Source organism: Aspergillus neoniger, assembly GCF_003184625.1.
Source record: "Aspergillus neoniger CBS 115656 unplaced genomic scaffold BO87scaffold_24, whole genome shotgun sequence".
Taxonomy (NCBI): Eukaryota; Fungi; Ascomycota; class Eurotiomycetes; order Eurotiales; family Aspergillaceae; genus Aspergillus; species Aspergillus neoniger.
Genome location: NW_020291152.1, coordinates 217675 through 237462, shown reverse-complemented (window position 1 = coordinate 237462; position 19788 = coordinate 217675). Strand labels below are relative to the sequence as shown.

At 48.1% G+C, this 19788-nt stretch overlaps 2 protein-coding genes across 2 annotated transcripts; both read right to left on the bottom strand.

Annotated features, from left to right (window-relative positions):
• Positions 1-2319: 2319 nt before the first annotated feature.
• clcA (putative C6 finger domain protein) lies at positions 2320-3584 on the bottom strand. The gene is made up of 3 exons (XM_025617851.1): positions 3350-3584; positions 2748-3289; positions 2320-2678 (listed from the first exon to the last, which is right to left on the bottom strand). The coding sequence occupies exons 2-3, from the start codon at positions 3245-3247 to the stop codon at positions 2465-2467; spliced, it is 714 nt and encodes a 237-aa protein (XP_025477846.1). The 5' UTR covers positions 3248-3289; positions 3350-3584; the 3' UTR covers positions 2320-2464.
• An 8487-nt stretch (positions 3585-12071) lies between these two features.
• BO87DRAFT_378242 (uncharacterized protein) lies at positions 12072-12798 on the bottom strand. Its single transcript, XM_025623756.1, has one exon. The coding sequence runs from the start codon at positions 12758-12760 to the stop codon at positions 12494-12496; it is 267 nt and encodes an 88-aa protein (XP_025477845.1). The 5' UTR covers positions 12761-12798; the 3' UTR covers positions 12072-12493.
• Positions 12799-19788: the final 6990 nt, after the last annotated feature.

The following is a 19788-nucleotide window of genomic DNA, read 5'->3' as shown; positions in this document are numbered from 1 at the left end:
GCCACTAACAGCTTTAGCGTGATGGACCAAGATGGGGCAACGATGGATGAGCAACGAGAGAGAGAGTCCGTGTGTTTCGGGATGGTCTAATAATCTAATCAAGTATGAGACCATGGAAAATAACCCGAAAAAGAATGATATTAAATTGCATGAGATGAGATGAGATGCGATGACGATGATGATGAGAGAATCTTCTTTAGACTTGCGAATCTGTGACGTGCTAAACAACCAGGAATGTGGGGTATGTTTTCGATCGATCAGATGCGGGCGGATAGTTTGATGGTTGAAGCATTCATCGGATCTCAAAAGGGAAGATGGAGAAGAATGTAAATGTGAGAAAGTACTACTTACAGTACAAGAAGTTAGTTAGTTGGAGGTCATGGCACACTCAAGCCGCTTCTCTCGATCTTCCATCACCTGCGAGGGATTCAGCGGAAATGCGAGGGAATCGGAAGGAAATTGAAGAAAACTCGCGGTGAGGCTGGGGAGGGTGGCCGGGGAGTCCCGGGCACGTGCTGGGGGGCCCCCCATCGAAGAGGCTGGCTGGACCACGATTCATTCCTTCCTTCATTCTACCCTTCATCGACTGGACTGGCTCTCTTACACTTTCTTGCTGGGATCCCTCCTTCTTACTAGTCCCAACTTTCCCTCCCCCAAATCGCCCGATTGGTAACCACTTCAGTAGCTGCCACTTAAGCTCCTTCAAAGCTGATACGTCATATCGTCCCATTCCCAGAGCTGAGCTGACTTCCATTACGCACTCACGCTTACTGAGCCCTGAGTAGTACCCTTCTAACACTGAAGAGCCCATATGTACATCCCTCATGCATACAAGTAGTTCACTTCATACTCTCAGCGGAAATAGAAAACATGCTCACCGAACAAGAAAAATTAACCTCCTATTCTTGATCCCGATTGATACAGGTTAGTTTATCTGGCAGCAGGTACTCTACTTACTACATACGTCCAACATCTGCATGCACGACATACCTCTCTAGCCATGGCCGTGCAGATTCCTTCCGACTGAAACACTGAACAACAACGACACTACTAGACCCATAATATCCACGTTTCATGAAATAAGAAAATACTCATAAAGATGTGTATACGCATCCACTTAATTAATCATATCCATTTTCCCACATCCCTACAACCAACTTACGATCGAAGATGGCGCGTCTAGCGATCATTAGACACATTGGATACTAGCGGGCTAGTTAGCTAGATCATCAGCCAAGTGCATCAGTTCTACCAGTAAGCTGTAACTCGACCACCTCAACAACAGACCCCGAAACACCTCAAGAAACTCCATTTCAACATTTACTGGCAAAGGGGGGGGGGGAAATAGCAGAGTATCTACTTAGTCTGAATACTGCATGCTTGGGGTTGTCACGCATCTTAAATGAAAGCCCGAGGATGGGCCGCTCACCCACTTCCTTCCAATGAGTGAGTGACATGCAGCATTAGCTGGGACCATGACAACTGGCAGGGCAAATTGATTAGCTGCATGCCATGCCAGAGACAGAAAAAAGAGCCCACGGTGGTGCATATGAGCTATTCACGTTAGCAGCCGAGAGATGATCTGGGCGAATCAAACATTTCCCAATCGGGATGCCAGCGCATTTGGATGCTCTGGCCGAGCACCACTCATGGCGGCGACAACAAGCCCATGCCCGTTTGTTCTGGTGCAATGAACATTTGCCACTAAACTCTACATAGGTCACAGTGATATCTAGCATGGCTGATCATCCTGCCTAGTTCAAACCACCTGTCTCCAACGCCTCTTCAACGTCCATCGGCCCGTCTCCTTCATGAGGGAAATGGGGAGACAAAAAATAATAAAAAAAGGAGGTAAAACTTCTATCACCAAAAACAAATAGATAGTCATGCACTGTACGGCCGTAATTGGAATCCTCGAGTGTACTGTACGCGGGGTAAATCCTTGATCCGCTGAAATGCAATCAGACATCCCTCCCAATCCGTTTCCTGTCTGCGAACAGCAGGATGCAAGTCGACGCCACTAGGAACTCCAAAGAAAAAGCAAAATTTGATCCCACAACAATCCAACCCCCAGAAATAACAATGACAGAAAACTGCCAGAACTATGACGGTAATGTTAATCTCAGATAGCCACCTCTCCCTTTCACATGCATGGCACAAAGAACATAGATGCATATCACAGACGCTGCGAGAAATCACCAATTATCAACGAGGGGGAAACCGAGCCAGCCAGCCACCATGCAGCTCTCCCCGTATATACCATGCTGTATCACAATCCTAATCGGGAGAATGTGGTCTAGTATCCTGTGGAGAAAGATGCAGGGAACATTCCTTTCCCGCTAACTGTATCAACCCGCAAGGTTCATGTGAAGAATAACAACAAAGCAAAATCAGGTGTATGGGGCCAAATCTATGCCTCGACCCAGAGGCAACGCAGAATTCTCAGCCTCTGTTGTCAGTATAATTACGGAGCCACGATATCGGCTGGCTCTCCAAAGATCTTCTCATATATCTCGCTGAGGATCTTTGCATCGGCGCGTAGGGTTGGCGATATCTCGCGGCTTTGAAGGAGGAAGCGTATTGTTCGCTTAAGCAAGCGATCAAGGTCATTCCGGTCAACCAACTCTGAAAGGCTCGACATATAGGTGGCTGACAATACAAGCATGTTACCGAATTGACTAGCAGAGAAACAGAAAGGTCAGCGACACCACTTTCCGATTTCACGGCCTCTGTTGAACTTCACTTACGCATGAGCTGTGCCGAAGATATTAGTTACTACCGGCCGACCTTTGATGCCATCAAAAGCCTCGGTACTCAATATGGCGGAGTCTATGCACACTTTGCACGCTCTTCGTAGTTTCGGGTTGAGATCGCGATACGCAAGTGCTGGTCGCGATCCTGTCGGAACGGGGGTTGGCGTCGGTGCGGATCGACCCATGGTACCAACATCACTAGACAATCGCGCCATAGTAATAGCACGTTGGCTGTGCGCCATTGAGGGCGAGACCTGCTGGGACTTCGCTCCCGACATCGCTGATCCGGTAGGAGAGTCCACTGACGCTGATCGACCATTTTCGGCAGGATGCGAATGATGCAGAGCCCAATAAAGGAGGGGACGATGGATAATGTAGCGTGCGCCGTAGTATTTAGCTCGCATCCGAGCAACATTGATGTCCTCATGTGGAGGGTCCGCGTCCTTCCACCTCATTATGTCGGGTAAGCTGCTTCTCCACAATTCAAGGTTCATGCTCAGGATCTCCTGTACGTTAGCAGACCACCTGTTCTCATTCTGTTCTGTAAAGAGGCGTTAGTACAGCCAAGGGCCCCCGCTTGCCTAGAGTCAACTTACTTTCGACTTTGTATAGATCGGTGTGAACACGGTTCAGAACCTTTCTCAAATGGATCTGGGCGGAGTAAAAGAACATCATCATGGTGTTCGGAGCAGCAGGGTCGTTAGGCAAAGAGAGAGTTCGGCCCTTCGGCAACTCAATCCGTGCTTCCGCGCGAGATATACCACTAGCCGGAAGATCCAGTTCGGCAAGAATGTCACTACGAAACAACTCATTAGTACTTCTGGAGCGCATAGCGAGAGCAGCGTGCTTACCTCTCGAGCTGCAGGCAGGTCCAGTACGCAAAGTTGTATAGGTCTTTCAGCGGGCCGTCATTCATTTGCTCATACCGTTTCCTGAGACTGATTAGCTCGGGATCCCAGGAGGAAGAGGAGAAAAACGTACGATCGGACAAGCACTTGGCATGCCCTGGCCGCCTGGTAGATCCATCCATGGCTCTGGAAAGGATGTGCTAGCTGCCCCGCATAGAGTCCTGCTAACAAGGCTGCTTGAACATGATAGAGCCCGTTCGCGCCTTGGAGACTCCCCAATATCTGTGCGGCATACGCATAATATGCCAAGCCAGGAATGACATCCACGTTCCGTAAGTGACTATTATCCGGGTATGGCGACCGATCGGGAGCAGCCTTCTGCCCTCCGGTAACAGGTGAAAAAGAATGGTTACTTGTCTGCGAGAAGAAACTTCCCTGGGACTGCATAACTAATTCCGTATCTGCTGATGATAGCATGCTGCGTGTAGAGGGTCCAGGAATCCGCTCCTTCTGAAAGTCCACGGGCGTGTCAGTAACTGGACCAGGGATGGCTCCTTGAACTTCACAGATACTGCCAAGTGCAAGAACCAAGAGAACAATAGCATTTTCCAGTGACTTCTCCACGCGACGTCCGCTAGAGCCTTCGTGTTTGGCACCAGGGGGAAACTGGACGTCGCACCCAGCGCCGTGTAGCGTATCGCAAGAACGCTTCCTCTTCGCACCGCGTGGTATGTCACCGGCGGTATGGCTGTTCAGGATGTTTACCGGAACAGAAACGTCGGGTAAGCAGTATTTCTGAATGAATGATTCGATGCTTGCACTCAATTCGGTTAGGTTGATGAATGGATGAAGCTTGTGCATGTGATTCAGGTAGCTTTGGTGATAACGACGAACGGTTTTGGCATCTGTGCTGAATATTCCAAAATCATCAATGCTGGGTCCGAGGGGTTTGAGATGAGTGCCATTTTGGATGGCGCCTGGATTCCATTGGCCGCTAGCAGGAGCCCCATTGCTGTAACTTTGATCCCAGTTGGATCGGGACGATGATGATGATGATGAGAAGGTCATTGCCGGGCTTTCACTAGTATCGTGTCCCTCACCGCGGCCGTAAACGAGGATCAATCCTCGCTCCTCCTCCAGCTTCATAACATAATCTTCATCGTACTCTCTTGGTTCAAGAAGAGCCTTGATAGACGGCCACGAAAGCAACTTGTGGGCTGCAGTGGTATGCTCGACAGGAATTGAAAGATCACCGTCTTCGCCCTGCGGAATCACTTCCCCTTCGGCTCTTTCGAGCTCCTGTCCGACAATCGCGTTCATGTCTTCTTCTTTAGTTTCGGTCTTTTGTAAGATATCAGGTATATCCGCCTTCGATATCCGAGGAATTGCCGGCATCTCTGTCGTCTCCTTGGTACTTATCGCTTTAGCCTCTTTCAACCGAGGATACAGCGCAGTAAGTTGGTTCGAGTGCTCGACCTGGAGTGCATTAATGCGTTCGATCTTTTCGTTGAGACCGTCTTCCAACTGGGAGATACGGTCCAGAAGAAGCTGTGTTGCCTTTTCTTGCCTGGATACGCCGTCAGCACATGTCCATCGAATTGATAGGAGGCATCGGTATCAGTTGCCGGATCACAGACTTGTGAGGGGGAACTTCTTTATAAACGCATATCAAGTTGTTCTCCTTGCAATGGCTACAAGCAGGCCGGCCTTCATCGCATTTGGCCTTTCTCGTTCGACACTGATCGCAGGCCTTCAAAGGTAGCCAAAGATCACGAGTTAGCCAGGGTTCCCCGATATTATCTCAGCTGACATAGCTGCAAGGAGACAACTCACCTGTTGCGCTCGCGCGGCCTTTCGCTGCTGGCGAATCCCGTAAGCCTGGTTTCCGTAAAGACCTGAGTCGTACGGCGTAGGAGTATGCGACAAATGCGGAACCGGAGTGGGATACTGAGTCGGGGGTAAAGTGTGGGCGGGGAGCGGAGCGTCCCCATTGCTGTGAGGCTCCTGAGGCGTGAAAGACATCCGCGAGCGATAGTCGGGGGGTGCTGAATGGGGAGCGGTCTCATGGGGGGTTCCGTTCATAGGACGAAAGCTGGGATGAGGAGTGGGGGCTTCCGGGGGGGTATGCACCGGACCAGGCAAGCTGCCCTGTCGGGCATATGGACCGTCTGGTGGGAGCTGCGGCAGCTCCCGGTTTGGGTTGATCGGGTATCCGTGGGGTGGGAGCGCAGGCTGAGGAGCATTCGATGTGCGACGCTGGTCCGGAGGATGTCCGTCATAAGAAGACGAGTATGGAGGGCGCCATGGCTGCTCGTAGACTGCTGGAGCACTGGGCGGACCATGCGATCCGTCCAGAGGTTGTACGCGATGCATTGGCGACGGAGGGCCAGAACCGGCAAGAAAGACTTTCTGCTTGTCGTTGATCGGGACGACGTCGGCGTTCAAGAGGCCCCGGTTATGGCCACTAATTGCAGGTTGCCGCGGATCCACGGTGGATAGTCGACTCAGTGGGATAGTCATACAGTCAGGAGGACATGATGTCCCAGACAAGCATCAAAAACTCAGTTGTGCGACCGGAGAGTATTGGGTGGAACGTGTGAACGCAGAAAGTTTCCGATTCGGGGGATGGACAGAATGGTACGAAAGCTAATGTCGGTGCTATCGAGCCGTGGTTCTTTGTTTCAGAGTCCGCAATCTTCTGGTTACAGTGCTGGGCGCAACCGACGAAGCATGGAAAGGCTGGCGCGATTCAAGATTCAATAGGCGCGCGAGGAGGGGTAGAAAATCGATCAGCGAGGGAGCCTGACGCAAGCAGCCGGTAGCTTTTTTCGATAATTAGCTAAACATGGATTAAGTAGCGGCGGTCGGGAAGGACAACGGTCAAACGATCAGCGAAACCAAGACAAACAATAACCAGTTGAGGGGGAGCAAACGAGGGGAGGGAGGGAGGAGGGGGGTGGGAGGGAAAGCGGAGCGGAACAGGAGTGGCAGCGGTTAATAACAAAATTAGTACTAGTAGGAAGTCATGAATAGTAGTAGCTTGAAAATAGCTGTGATGGGTGGGGAAAGGTGTAAAAAATGACTGGAGAAAGGCAACGGCGCTGTTTCGTAATAAGAACAATAATAAGATGAGAAAATATAAGTCGAAGGATGATCATCAGACAAAAGCAGATGCAATAGCGTGCGAGGGCTAAAAGATAGTAATAGTAGCAGACAGGAAGTATAACTTGACAGGGGAGCGAAGTGAGTGAGAGTGAGAGAAGGGGGTGGAGGTGGAGGACAAGAAGCGATCCGCGCCGCGACTAAAAGGTAATCAATCAATGTCTGCGATGGACACACCGACCCTGGCTGGCCGGCAATTGGGCAAACTACTAGTAGTAGTATCACCACAGTCAACCGTCAACCCAGTAGGTACCCTACTACTGAAGGAGCGGTCATTCAGCAGGTACCGTCCTAACCACTCCTAGTAAGTAGTAGTCAAATACCACAAGTGATTTCCAGGAAACCCGAGATGACCTCGCCACGCAAGTTAACGGAGTCATCGGGGGTGACAGCCAGGAATCAAATCATACCGATACCAAAAATAACAAGAATTTGAAAAACGAGCCCGGGGTATATGACAGAGGGGGAAAAAAGGAAAATAACAGAAAAATGTAAATGAAAATGAAAATAGGCAGTGTAAGATAATAAAAAGCAAATAAGTCAAAGCGAAAGAAAAGGATTGAGAGCAGAGGGGAGGAGGTAAGAAAAAAAAAAAGAGTGGTATGTGTACGTACTTAGACACAAGTGTCTCGCGTCGCCCCAAAGATAAATGGAACAATTAACTAGTCGGTAGTTAGTAGCAAGACGAAGTAGTGGTGATAATAATGATAATAATACCGCCGGGCGGGTTTTAGCACTGGTTCTGGCGCTTTCCGATTAAGTGGAAGGAAGCAAGTAGTAGTAGTAGTAGTAGTATAGGTCGGGTGCGGTGATGGGGGAGTAGATAGTAGTAGGTAGTATTTCTTAGCTAAGGTAGCTAAGCCAAGCTGTCGGGTCGCCCGGTGCAAAAACAGGTCGATCGAACGGTGGGAAGCGCCGTAGTAGAGCTTTGTTGGCGGGTGTCTTTTTTCCTTAATAAGAAGGAAAAAAAGAAAAGACAGAGAGGGAAAAAAAAAAAAAGAATAATAAAAAAGGGTCGAGGGATTCGGAGGGGTTCCCTAAAAGACGGCCGGACGTCTGGAAGGAAAGTCGATGGATCCTCGAACGGGATTAAACTAGAAATAGCAGGTTGACCAAACCAGACTTCCCGTCCGGTCACTCTTGGAGGAGCGAAAAGTTAACTTGATCAGAGTGAGTCCGGAGGGCACTACTACCGGGAGTAGTAAGTGGTAGGTCGGCAGGAGTGGATTGATGGATGGATCTGATGGGTAAAAGGCGGAATCGAGTCTTGCGGGAACACCAAAATGATGAGAAGGTTAGTTAGGGGGTTATGAGCAAGAAAGAGGAGGAGAAATGGGAGGATGAAATAACTAATAGTCAATGGAAATGCAAATGACAAGGAAAATGAACTATCAAGCAAACGGCCAACCTAGCAGAGGCTGATAGGTCTTGAAGAGTGTGGCAGATGAAGAGGTCTGCTTGCCCCTCTCTTTTTCCCTTCTTTCCTGGTGGAGGGAGGGGGGTTTATTGGGCCCATAGAACAGCCGGTGCGCGCAAAGTAATAGCAGTAGCTAGGGAATATGGGCGATTTGCTGCTCTGCAATTCCTTACAGATGATGGGAATGATGATGCTGATGATAGTTGAAAATGCGCACCTCACAATCTCAGATGTCTCCAGTGAACCGTCCAGATGAAGAACTGCTTTTCGATCCGCGTTTTCGTTGCTTTGATTTCTTCCTCTCGTCTGATGTTTCGCTTTTGCTTTCCTCTGGGTTTCCTTTGTTTTCTTTTTATTTATTTTTTCTTTTTGGTGCACGCCTTCTGAGGGGACTGGGTCTTGTAACCCTGAACCAGGATCCTGGTTTGCATGAATTAACACAAGCCACCTGAATTGACAGATCGCCTTTCTAATTCGTCTGGGCAGTCCTGCTTTTTCCTTTTTCCTTCTTTTTCTTTTTTACTCCTCCTTAAAAGAGTTAAAAAGAAAATAAGGGAAGCGAAAATCAAAAGGACAAGCAAAAGACAAAAAGGGAAAATAGTAGTAAGAATTTCCCTCCCTTTTTTTCATTTTTTTTTTTAAAAATTTGATTTTCTTTTTCTTTTTGTTCTCACTTTTTTTTTTCTTCTCCTCTTTGCTTTCTTCAATATCTCAGTTTCGGCCTCCGACTGCTGGTGACAGACCAGAAAACAAAAAGGGCAGAAAGTGGAGCCGCAAACTGGAGCTGAACCAGGACGGGCTAAAATGAGATTCGCAAAATAAAGAAGAAATGAGAACCCACTTACAACCAGCTGTGGTGCAGTCTTGGAAGACTGAAGGAACTGACTGGGTACCGTCGGTTTTTCGATCTGTTGGGGGCCCGCAATCAGCTCCGGTCTTCCTCAGTGCCACATGGATGGGTGGGCTGGAGAATAATTAAGGAAAGGCGCTCAAACACACACTCACTCACACACACACACACACACACACCCAACGTCAACCGCTCTCCGTTGGCGGTGGATTACAAGTAGTAGTAGTAGTAGTATTCAATGGTGTACGGGTCCGATTGGGACCGGTTTTTCCTCGGGGGAAGGCTTAAAGATGGGTGAGCTGATTGTGAAATGATCGGTGCCCAATACTTCGAGGGGTAGTGACTCCCGTGGCCAAAGGGGAGGAGGTCAATCAATCTGAGTGGTGATGATGGTGTAAATTGAGGGGAAACCGATTATATGTTTCCGCCTGAGGGGAAGGAAGAGCCTGAGAGGCGACAGTAAATACGTTAGGTCGTCCTCTTGTCCTATCACACAGCCGGTGAGTCGATGGGACACTCCTGGCGACTCATAGGACTCCGGCAAGACAAAACTGAAACCAAGAGTGAAATCGACAATCAGACAAACCAGCCACAGCAGACGGGGAAGGAATTCAGTTATCCCTCCCAAGGGCTGATTAGATGGATGACTTAACCAGGCGGTAGCACGGAAGTTTACTTGTGTACACACTCGAGACATGCCTGCTGTCAACACTCACAGCCTCTCGGCTTCATTCTTTCGGTCTGTTGGTGCCCATCCATTTCTTACTCCTGTGATTCGGCTTAATTCACCTGATTATTGGCAAGGGGGGTGTCCATTCCCCTATCTTCACCCACGGGACGGACTCAGATCTAGAAGTCAATTTGTCCCTGCAACGGTGTCCGACAGGAGTGCCCTGGACGGTATGCTACGACGATGAAAAGCCAAGCATTATTGTTTACCTGGATGGTAGCAGATGAAAATGGACAAAAAGGGCAGAAGTGCACAGGACAAATAGGCCCTGACTCGGAGTATGAAGCCAAACGGGAATGAGGTATGCATGATGCGACCCAGGGAGGGGGAAAGGGAGACCTGAACGACTACTACTACTACTACTACTACTACTACTACGACGGTGCCCCACGCAGGAGCAGAAGACGGTGAGCACCCTCCACCTTGCTCGGGTGTCACTTGGTCATTGGAATCAAGGGTTTGACTTGCTACGCCAATGCTGTGCGCTCAGATATGCACAAGACGAACTCAATAGAGTTCTGCATGGATTATGGAGCTGGTGGGCGCTTCTAAAAGGCGGAGAAGGAATATATCGGGACACGCTGGTCCTAGAAATTCCCGAGGCGAGGGGAGCATTCAACAGGCTCCAAGGCAGACCTCGTTCTTCTTTTTATTATAAATTAACCTACTTAGAGCTGGGTGCAATTCTACACACTCTCAAACAGTCGTGTAGATGAATCACCTACTAGCCACTTCTGGGCTCCATACCTGTCATGATCATAGCTAGACCAGTGCCATGTCTCTCCTCTCTGAAGGGCGAGCCACCGTTCGAGTTTCTACCCGGCCCGCCCGCTAAAAACCGGAGCAGCTGGACGATTAGATCATCACCCAGGGAGGCCCCTGTCACCAACTTGCATACATGGTTGCGCACATACATGATACATACATTTGCTGGTTGCTGCTACGGGGTAGGACGGAGTACGGAGTACAGGTAGAATACCTACCCTTACTACGTGTTATCATCTTGGTTGTTTACCTTTTCTTTCCACCCCACAACCAAAAAAAGCAAAACGGCAATTGTTCCCTGGGTCTTCATCTGCGACTAATCATGGTTCACCTCAGGGACAGCCGCTGACTTATCCGCGGTGGTCCGAAGAACGGTAACTTACGGAAGAGAACCTTGGGTTTCCCTCCTTTTTACTTTTAGTTGTTTGGCTTACTGGTCGCAGCTTGTCATTCGGATTACATTCGGCCAAAACAAACCTTTTTCTGCCAAACGCCTAACAGCCTTCTTTCCCATGCCAATCTTCAATAAACCCCATCATTAGCGCGTATTCAAAACATGAATGCTCGCAACCTAACACAAAGAACTGACCTAGCTAGTCTGTTATACTACTAAAATAGTCTACCGTCTAAAGGGAGTGCGCAGATGTATAAGGGGTAGATCTCATGACGCAGCATCGGAGTGAGTACCCAGTTTGCCACCTTTCGGTCGCGCTTCGTATAGTTACCTATCTCGTATTGTGACTCGGTGACTAGTAAACTCACCAGTCTGAGCCTCTGATTCTGAAAGCATTGACTAGTACATTCCCGCGCGAACCAGCAAAAAATCAATAAGAACATGAAGAACGGAAACGAAAATGAAAGGAAAGGTCAAAGAGCACTGTGAATTGATTAGGCTAAATGTGGCTACAGTCTTGCTTATTGCTGCCACACTGCAAGACTGTAAGACGACCGAGTGACTGGGCTCGCAAGCACAGCAGCCCGATCACCCTCACCTTCAATTAGTGGGGTAATATCAACACACCGTCGTGGCCTTAAACCGTCCCTAATATTTCGGCTGGAATAATCTCGGTCTCGGGAAAATGGAGGGGCATGATCCTGATGGATCTCTCGACTTTCCAACTAACCGCAACTCCGGCACATTATTATTCTACTCTTCTACTCAAACTTGTTTACCGCAGAAGACCATGTCCTCCGCGTCTTTGTTCACATCAAAGCATAAACAAAAACCTAACTGACGCGATGACCCAACAGCACCCAACCATAACAAAAACCACCTCCAGATTTACACCCGATGTTCACCGTCTCGCACTCAGATACGGAATCTTCCGTACCTTACAAAGTTCAAAATCGGAGTCAAGCCATGCCTTATTCATTACCGCCAATTGCCTGCCCCTCCACTGGTGACCCATTTCTGGCTTCGGAGAGCCAACGAATTCAACAGCTTGTCCCCCCATTCGGTCGATCCGCCTTTTTAGTGACGTTCCATGATCCCGTCTCCTGGAACCCACCATCGGCTGGCGGCATGTTGGGTCTGTCTTTGAGACTTCAACAGTTCTTAACACAAGAGGCAAAAAAATTAAAAACAAAAAATAAAAAAAAGAAAGGGCGATGGCGCCAGGCTCCATCCATCCTACAGTAACTCTAACCATACTCAACAAACCCGCCAATTCACTACCGACTCATCGTATGCATGGACTACTGTAAGAATGGAATCGCACGATTTCTTTCCGTTCACGTTTTCCCTAATGAATGGAGATCCTGCAAGGCTGGGTCGACTGGCAAAGTTAGTAGCAAATGATGTGCATACTGTGCGTCGGTACTACACCTATGCGGCAAGTAGGGCCGGAGAGGAGAAGGAGGCCTACTCTCTGACTCTCTCTCTGACTCTATCTCTCTCTTTCTCTCTCTCTCTCTCTCAAACTAGTATTGGAATGATCAGGTGCCGGAAGCAAGGGATAGCCCTGTCCTTTACGTACAGATAGCTCGATGTTTCGTACTGGGGTTACACGGGTAGAGACACACTGTGGCTATTGGGAAATGGCCATCGAATTGGGGAGCAGAGGGGGCGAATACACCACAGGTGGAAGAAAAGAAAGATCCTGGTGCTAGTAGTAGTGCCCATGGCTGATGCTGCTGTTGTGCTAACCTGATATGAATCCCCGGGATTTGTTCTGCGAACAACCTACTAGTACTAGTAGCAAACAGGTAAGTAGATAGGTAGGTAGTAAGCGCCATCTCAAGATTGGAATTTGCCAGACCTATTTTGCAAAGTATTCATTCGTCTGACTTGGGGATCCATCTAATCGAAAAAAAAAAATTAAATAGATAAAAAATAATCTGGAGCCTACGTACCCAACAGCAAGCAACACAAGGAGAGTCCGATCCCCAACACAAACGCAACCTCGTCTGTAACCCGCGGGATTTCCTTGACAGCAGAAAACTCCGGCGGCGCAAGCACCATATACAGTACAGTAAACTGAACTGCCGAAACTCCGTGTCTACCTACTACTTACCACCTAACTTATGCAAACACATGCCAGGACGGGGTTCTCCGTACCGTCCGCGGTGGTCGGCAGGCAGGCAGGCAAGTTGGCGTTGGCGCTGGCTGAAGATTCTGCCTAGCTAGCTAGCTACCTACCTACCCTTAACCCACTCAGACTTTGAGGATTGTGTGTGTGTGTGTCTGTGTGTGCGTGTGTGTGGAAAAGGCGACCAGCAAATAGAAAGATGGAATGGGATGCGGTCATCACGAGGTCCGGGCGCCATTCTTTAGACCGATTACAGGTAAATCTTCGCCGGACCCAAAATTGCAGATCAATTCCATGTCTCAGGCCTATCATTTGTCCCAGCAAGGACCATAAAGCTCCCCCTACCCCTCACTAGACCGGCTAGGTATCCTGACTCCTGACTCTTTTCTCGCAAGGTCATGAGATGTGCCAACCCAAATGCCTTATGGGGAGGGGGGAACGGGAAGGAGTTTGGGCCGGCCTGGTCAGACCGTCCGATAACTACTTACTATGTGAACTTATCGCCCGTATACGGGAGGACTAATCGATGGGGAGTTTAACCCCTCAGTTGTCCAGGACATACATATACATACACATACACATATACACACCCACCAATTCTCGTTCTGAGAAAAAAGGTGACAGCGGGACTGCCCGCCTTGTGACTCCGAGAGGGTGGTTCGGAGCGGATCATAATTCTACTGGGCGGTAGGATCGCTAGAGAAAGAGTAATGAAAAAAAGTGAGGCTGGGATTCCTTGGCGTAATATTGGTTGTTAAAGTTCTTAAAAGCTATCCATTGAAAGAGTGGCCACCGTGGAGGAGGTGGAGATGGAGGAGGAGATGGTGGTAGCGGTGGTGGTGGAGTATGTCGCAACCGCGCGATATCAATTTGATCAACATGCTTCGATCATCGAATATGGATTTACAAATGACATCTTGGAAGGCAGCCAAGCCATATCTCAAGGTCTCCATGAAGAAAAACCAAATCAGCGTCTTTAGTCTGTCGAGCTGGGGAATGGCTCACGGAGATGACTACTGGATGTGGCAGTGCTCTTCCTTTGGAGGGCATTATAGTGGATATGGATGTTATGCCGATCCAAGGGAGAATTATTTGAGATTGTCTAGTCTAAGGGAAGCTAAAGCCTCGTTATTGCGCTGATCCATTCGTCTACGGCGTGTCGCAATGAGGCTGCTTATCGTATCAATCTCATCGCAGGACTCAAGAGAGGAAGGATACTACTGCTTGGGAATTGTAGCTTGGTGTGGGTGATTGGTGGTTTGGAGCTGGAAAGCTGGATAAAAGTATTGCCAGTATTCTTTGTTGTCGACATACATACTAATTACTACATATCAGATATATGCCTTTTCCTCTCAGCCAGCTTCCCAGCAGTATATTATCCCAGGTCCTACCAAGAAAGAACAGCTAACGTAAACTGCACACAATGCACCACGTGGGCCTCGCCTCCTGGGAAGCTTCCCTCCCCATCGGTAGCAAACTAGTAAAAGTAGTAAGAGTAAGTAACCCACTCCAAATTCCGCTGTAAGAGCAATCGAGTGGCAAAATGATCCTTCTCCCGACCACATAATGACCTGTCCCATATCTTTTGCCCCCTCCTTTATGCGATTTGCGATTTGTCTCATGCTGCTCCGTACTCCAGACTCCGAACCCCAGGCTTTTCAGCTAAACCTCTAACATACCAACCTTATCGAGGGGCGATCGGTCGAGCTACTGTATGTACTACAAGACTAAACGATCGCTTGAATCGGGGTAAGCGAGGGGGTTAGGTAGAGAGCGCTCTACCTACCTATGGAGGGATAGAGGTAGCCTCTTGCGCAGTGAGGAAATCCAGGAACCGATCTTCGAATCTTACTGCGTGCATGCGCAGTGCACCCATTTTGTGCAGTAATAGGGATGAGTCGTACTACGAGTTCGGTGCCACAGCGACGGTCTCAATAATGTGCCTTGCCAGCCAGCTGGTATCATAACTTTTTTTAGTATGTGGTAATCAATCCCTAGCTAGGATTCTGTGACGCCCAAGATTACCACGTCTTACACGAGGTCAACCTCAAAGTGTTGTATGGAGGATGGGGAGGTCGAATATGATCCGGATATATTTGAAGGAATGATTATTTCTAATGACAGAGTCCCACTATCAACTTCTTTAACTCTTACTACAGTACTACTACCTGATTAGATACTGGCTAGTATCTATCTCCTGTAGTGATCCATACGATATCCATTTCTGCAGGTAAGAAATCTGCTGAGGGAATGCCTGCATATGACGCTAACCAAAAGGGGATGTGCAAGTTTTTTCTTATTTTGATTTTCCCTCAGTGATCAATTTTTCCCTGCTGCTCGAGTGGAGAGTTCCCGGCGTGCCCGGTTCTGCCGATGAGCTTACCTGCTCATTACTAGTGGGTAAGTAGTCATTCCAGCTCCCTAGTACTCCCTGCTCAGGAGGTGCTAATCCCAGATCCAAAACAAAGACATCGTGGTGCCCTCTAGGTCCTCCTCAAAGAAAAGTGCACTGAGCAATCTCCCTTGGAGGCAAAGCGAGGAGAGCCATCCTCCACCAAAACTGCTTCAGTTCCTTGATTTCCCGCCACCTCCAGACTACGACACACCCACTACACAGCTACTCGGTTGGAACAGGCTACTCCATATCGACTAGACTGCCAATCCCTAACACATGCACACAGCACAGACACCTGGGCAAGTGACCATTCACCATTCGGGCACCAATAGTGTCAATCCGTGGTCTGTGTGTAAACGGTAGGACGGTTTCGCCCAGCCTTTTCGGTGACTATCCTCCAGTCAGCCTCACGAGTAATACGAAAGACCATTTTTGCTGCTGGACGGGCCGCGTTCGGGAAGCTGTTTGACATGTTTCCACAGACGGGTGTCGAAAGGGTATGACAGCAGCAGCTCTTTTGCGGGGGATGTCCCCGTCGCAATCTGGAAACCTGCCGGAGAAACACCCGAACTAATTGGATGGGTTTCTCACCTTTGCAACGCCATCAAGCACCTGTCACCAACCTTTCTCCGTGGACATGGCTTCGACTGACATGGGCGCGCGCAACAGAGTCGATCGCTACAGGTGTCAAATCGGTGCTAGGATTAGCACGCGACGACGGCCTACCAATGCAAGTCAACCGAACCGCGCGCGCGGTTTTCTTTTTCCCAGTCTGCCATTTTTTTACTTTTTCCCACCCTAGCCGCCACTGGACTCATCACATTCCCACCGGTCTGGAACCTCCACAACCTCCTTTTTTGCGATCACAGCGCGTCGCGCCGAGCAAGTCCGGCACGGCGCGCGATTGCTAACAAGGAAAGGAGTGGAGAAGATCGTACCTACATTCTATGTATGTGAACGGAGTAGTCCGTTCTGACGTACATGCGCATATACATGCGATTGTTGAGGACAATGATCAATGATGAAGACTCATGTCATATGCACTGGCATCGTTGCAGTCCCGCAATGGCCGTCCCGATTATCATTATTGCCGTCGCTGAGGTTGCGATCGCAAAGACTGCGCATGTGACGTTTGGAGTAACGACGCTATTCATACTCACATACTCACTAGTAGGTGGCAGTTGGAGTCTTTCATTCTTTCTTCCCTTTTCTTTTTCCGCCTCTTTTCCCTGATTTCTTTGACGGCAGCAACGGGCTGGAAAAGGAAGTCTGCCTTGGGAAGCAAACGAGATAAAGCAAGCCATGGCATCTCCAAAGCTCACCGTGCCCAGGATGGGGGGAACCAATAGCCACGACGCATGGCGGAGATGTCAATTTGCGAGGATCAGCATCTGGACAAAGCGCGACCCCCGGACGACAGGACGATCCGAGTCTCTAGATCCCGCTGTCTGACTCGATACCAGCCAGGGAAGAGAAATGGCTAACGGGAAGCACCTAGTCTATACCACGTACACACAGCTAGACTACTTGCCTCGATGCACACATGATTAGACTAGATGACTCAAATAATGAGTGAGCGAGCGAGAGAGTAAGTGAGACCTTTGACGGGTCCCAACTACTACCCACCCCGGTCTAGTCCCGCACGAAAGCAGAAAGGATTAATATAGATACATTAGTTAGGTAGCCATCACGGCCCATGCCATGTCCGTCGGGCCCATCTGGAGATTAAAAAAGAAATTCAGGGGCTGAGCAAAACAGCCCCCAGGTGAACTAACTAGATAGCAGCCTACTAAGAAGAAGTAGGAAGGTGACAGTCAGTCAGTCACTTCAAAGGTACCTTTCCATCCACTCTCATTGGTAAAAAGGGTGCTTCGTATTTCTCCCGGCTTGCACACTACTGTCCATCCCGGGGGCCACCATTTACTTAACTTGGGTAGGGTGGTAGGTGTCAGACTCAAAAGTACGCTCTTGCCCTGTGTGTCGTATCCGCTTCCCCCCTTCCCCCTCCATCAACCCCCTGATCAGCAACCATGTGTCTGGGCTAGACAAGATTCAGCTTTAGAGACGACCTGGAATAATCTTGATAGTTACGTACTTGGGATTGAAGTGAAGCTAAGGGCTAAAAGGTACCCGTGTGTGTGTGTGTATGTATGTGTCATGCCACGCACACTTCAACAGACTAACTAGTTAGTTTTCGTGTATTGTCTGGGATGTGAATCCATGCAATGCTACCTTGATACATCGATGCTTACCACATATTATAACATACCTGTATACTGTAGTAAACAACATGAACATAGCACGAGCATAGATATCACATTACACAGAGAACTTAACTACTAACCCACAGCTACACAAATACTAACCAGTTGTGATCACAGTATAGAAATAACTGTTATCTCGGAGAAAGAATCCGACCATCACCACACCCACCAACATCCAGTCTCCATAAACCTGAAACCCCAATCAAATCAAGTCAAATCAAATACCAACATCAACATCAAATACTACATACACAGTTTCATTTTTGCATACCCCATTACATACACCCACACACCCACACCAATACACAGACTAAAATAACCCCCCCTACCATCCTGGACTAGCCTTTCTAACCGAGAGAGGAAATGAAATTGCTTTTCAAATCGAGCCTCACTATGCGGAGATTTCTGGTTGGTCGGCTGATTGAATAGGTGGATGGATAAATGGATGGAAGGATTGATGATAGACGACTGTAAAGTAAGTAAGTGATGGCTTTTCTGGGCTGAATGAGGGGGGAGGGGATATTCAATGGAAATTGGGTCTAGATCATTTGTACAATATGTATATAGTTTAAGGTTTTAGTGTTTCTGTCGTTCGTTGCCTTTTGCCTGTTGCTTTGCTTTGCGGACCATATGTATTTGTGGTTTGTGGATTGGATTGATGGATATTGTTTGCTGGATGGGTACTAGTTAGCCACTTAGTAGTTGTTGGGTATGAGGTATACTTTCTACTCTGTGGGGATGTCTAGTATGTTTTTACTGCGGAGTAGACTAAACAATTTCTACATGAGGTAGAACTTACACACACACACACACAGCCTAGTATGTAGAAACAACAATCCAAATTACCACCCCAGCAGCATCCCTCCTCACCAACATAATCCCAACAACAACATGAGTAGAGAAAAACAAATCGACTCATCAAATCCACACATCTATAATTACCTTTTCTATTCGCCCAACAAAAACCCAAAAGATGCAATCTACATCTAACCGATATATACGTGTTGAAAACTTTCTATTGCCAATTAAATTGCTAAGTATGGTGTAGATGCAGCATAGAAGGGCGATATATGTCAAAGACAAGATCACAGATAAGCCAATCAGGTTCCTCCGATCACTGTGATCGAGTGTTTAAGTCATTTTGGGAGGGGGGTGGGATCGAAGAAGGGGCCTGAGCTTCATGCTTGCGCTTGCTTAGTGATGGGTGTGGATGTGCTGCATCTCGGCATTAGGGATGGGAAATAGGATCCGAAGGATATGACTTACTTACTTTACAGTATTATAATATCAAATATTTACACAGTATGTACAGTAGTAGGAATTTATATCAAATACGGTAGTATATTTGGGTAGTATATCGAAATTAAATTCTTCTCATTCTTGTCATGTGTCTGCTGACACTAGTAATCATCGCCACCAAAAATCCCTAGGATTTATAAGATCTTACAATCACATAGTAGTATATACTTAGTAGTAGTGGTGAATAATTCTCGCCTCACTTCACTAAATCCTTCTAAATAATTTTTGCAACAAGAAGAAAAATGGGTCATGGAAGTACAATTCCGAGCTGAAATAGAAGATAGTAGTAGGTATGGGCCTACTCGGACTTATGTACCCATATGTAAGAAAACCAAGATAGCTAAGCTACATCGAGTATGAGACTGACTAGCACGTACGTGTCAGATGCGTTGGATTTGATTTGCGATTGGGGAAGAGGAACAGTAAGGAAAAGAGAAAAAAAAAAAGTGGGTGCTGGTGCTGGTGCTGGTTCTTCTTGGTCTGGTTGGAAATGGACTCTTACTAAAAGTACCTAGGTATGTGATGATCGGATTCTTTTTCTCCGTTTCAGCTACACTTGTCTATCTGCTTGCTTGGTTAGTGTGGTGCTACTGCTACTGCTAATGCTCATGCTACTGCGAGGAAAGGAGGGAGGGGAATGCGTGTCATAGGTAGACAGGTACAGGTGGGTGGGGAGAGGTGTCTGTCTGTCTGTGAGATGCATGTCAAATAACTCATGACTGTTCGTGTGGAGATGATTTGAATTTGTTTTTGGTTTGTTCTGGATCGTCGGGTATG

Excerpts from the sequence above, each read along its gene's own strand:
- clcA (XM_025617851.1), bottom strand. The coding sequence starts at position 3,247 with ATGAACCTTGAATTGTGGAGAAGCAGCTTACCCGACATAATGAGGTGG. Across the intron at positions 2,679-2,747 it reads ATCTTCGGCACAGCTCATGC|TCAATTCGGTAACATGCTTG; the intron begins GTAAGTGAAGTT and ends TTTCTCTGCTAG.
- BO87DRAFT_378242 (XM_025623756.1), bottom strand. The coding sequence starts at position 12,760 with ATGGCGCTTACTACCTACCTATCTACTTACCTGTTTGCTACTAGTACT.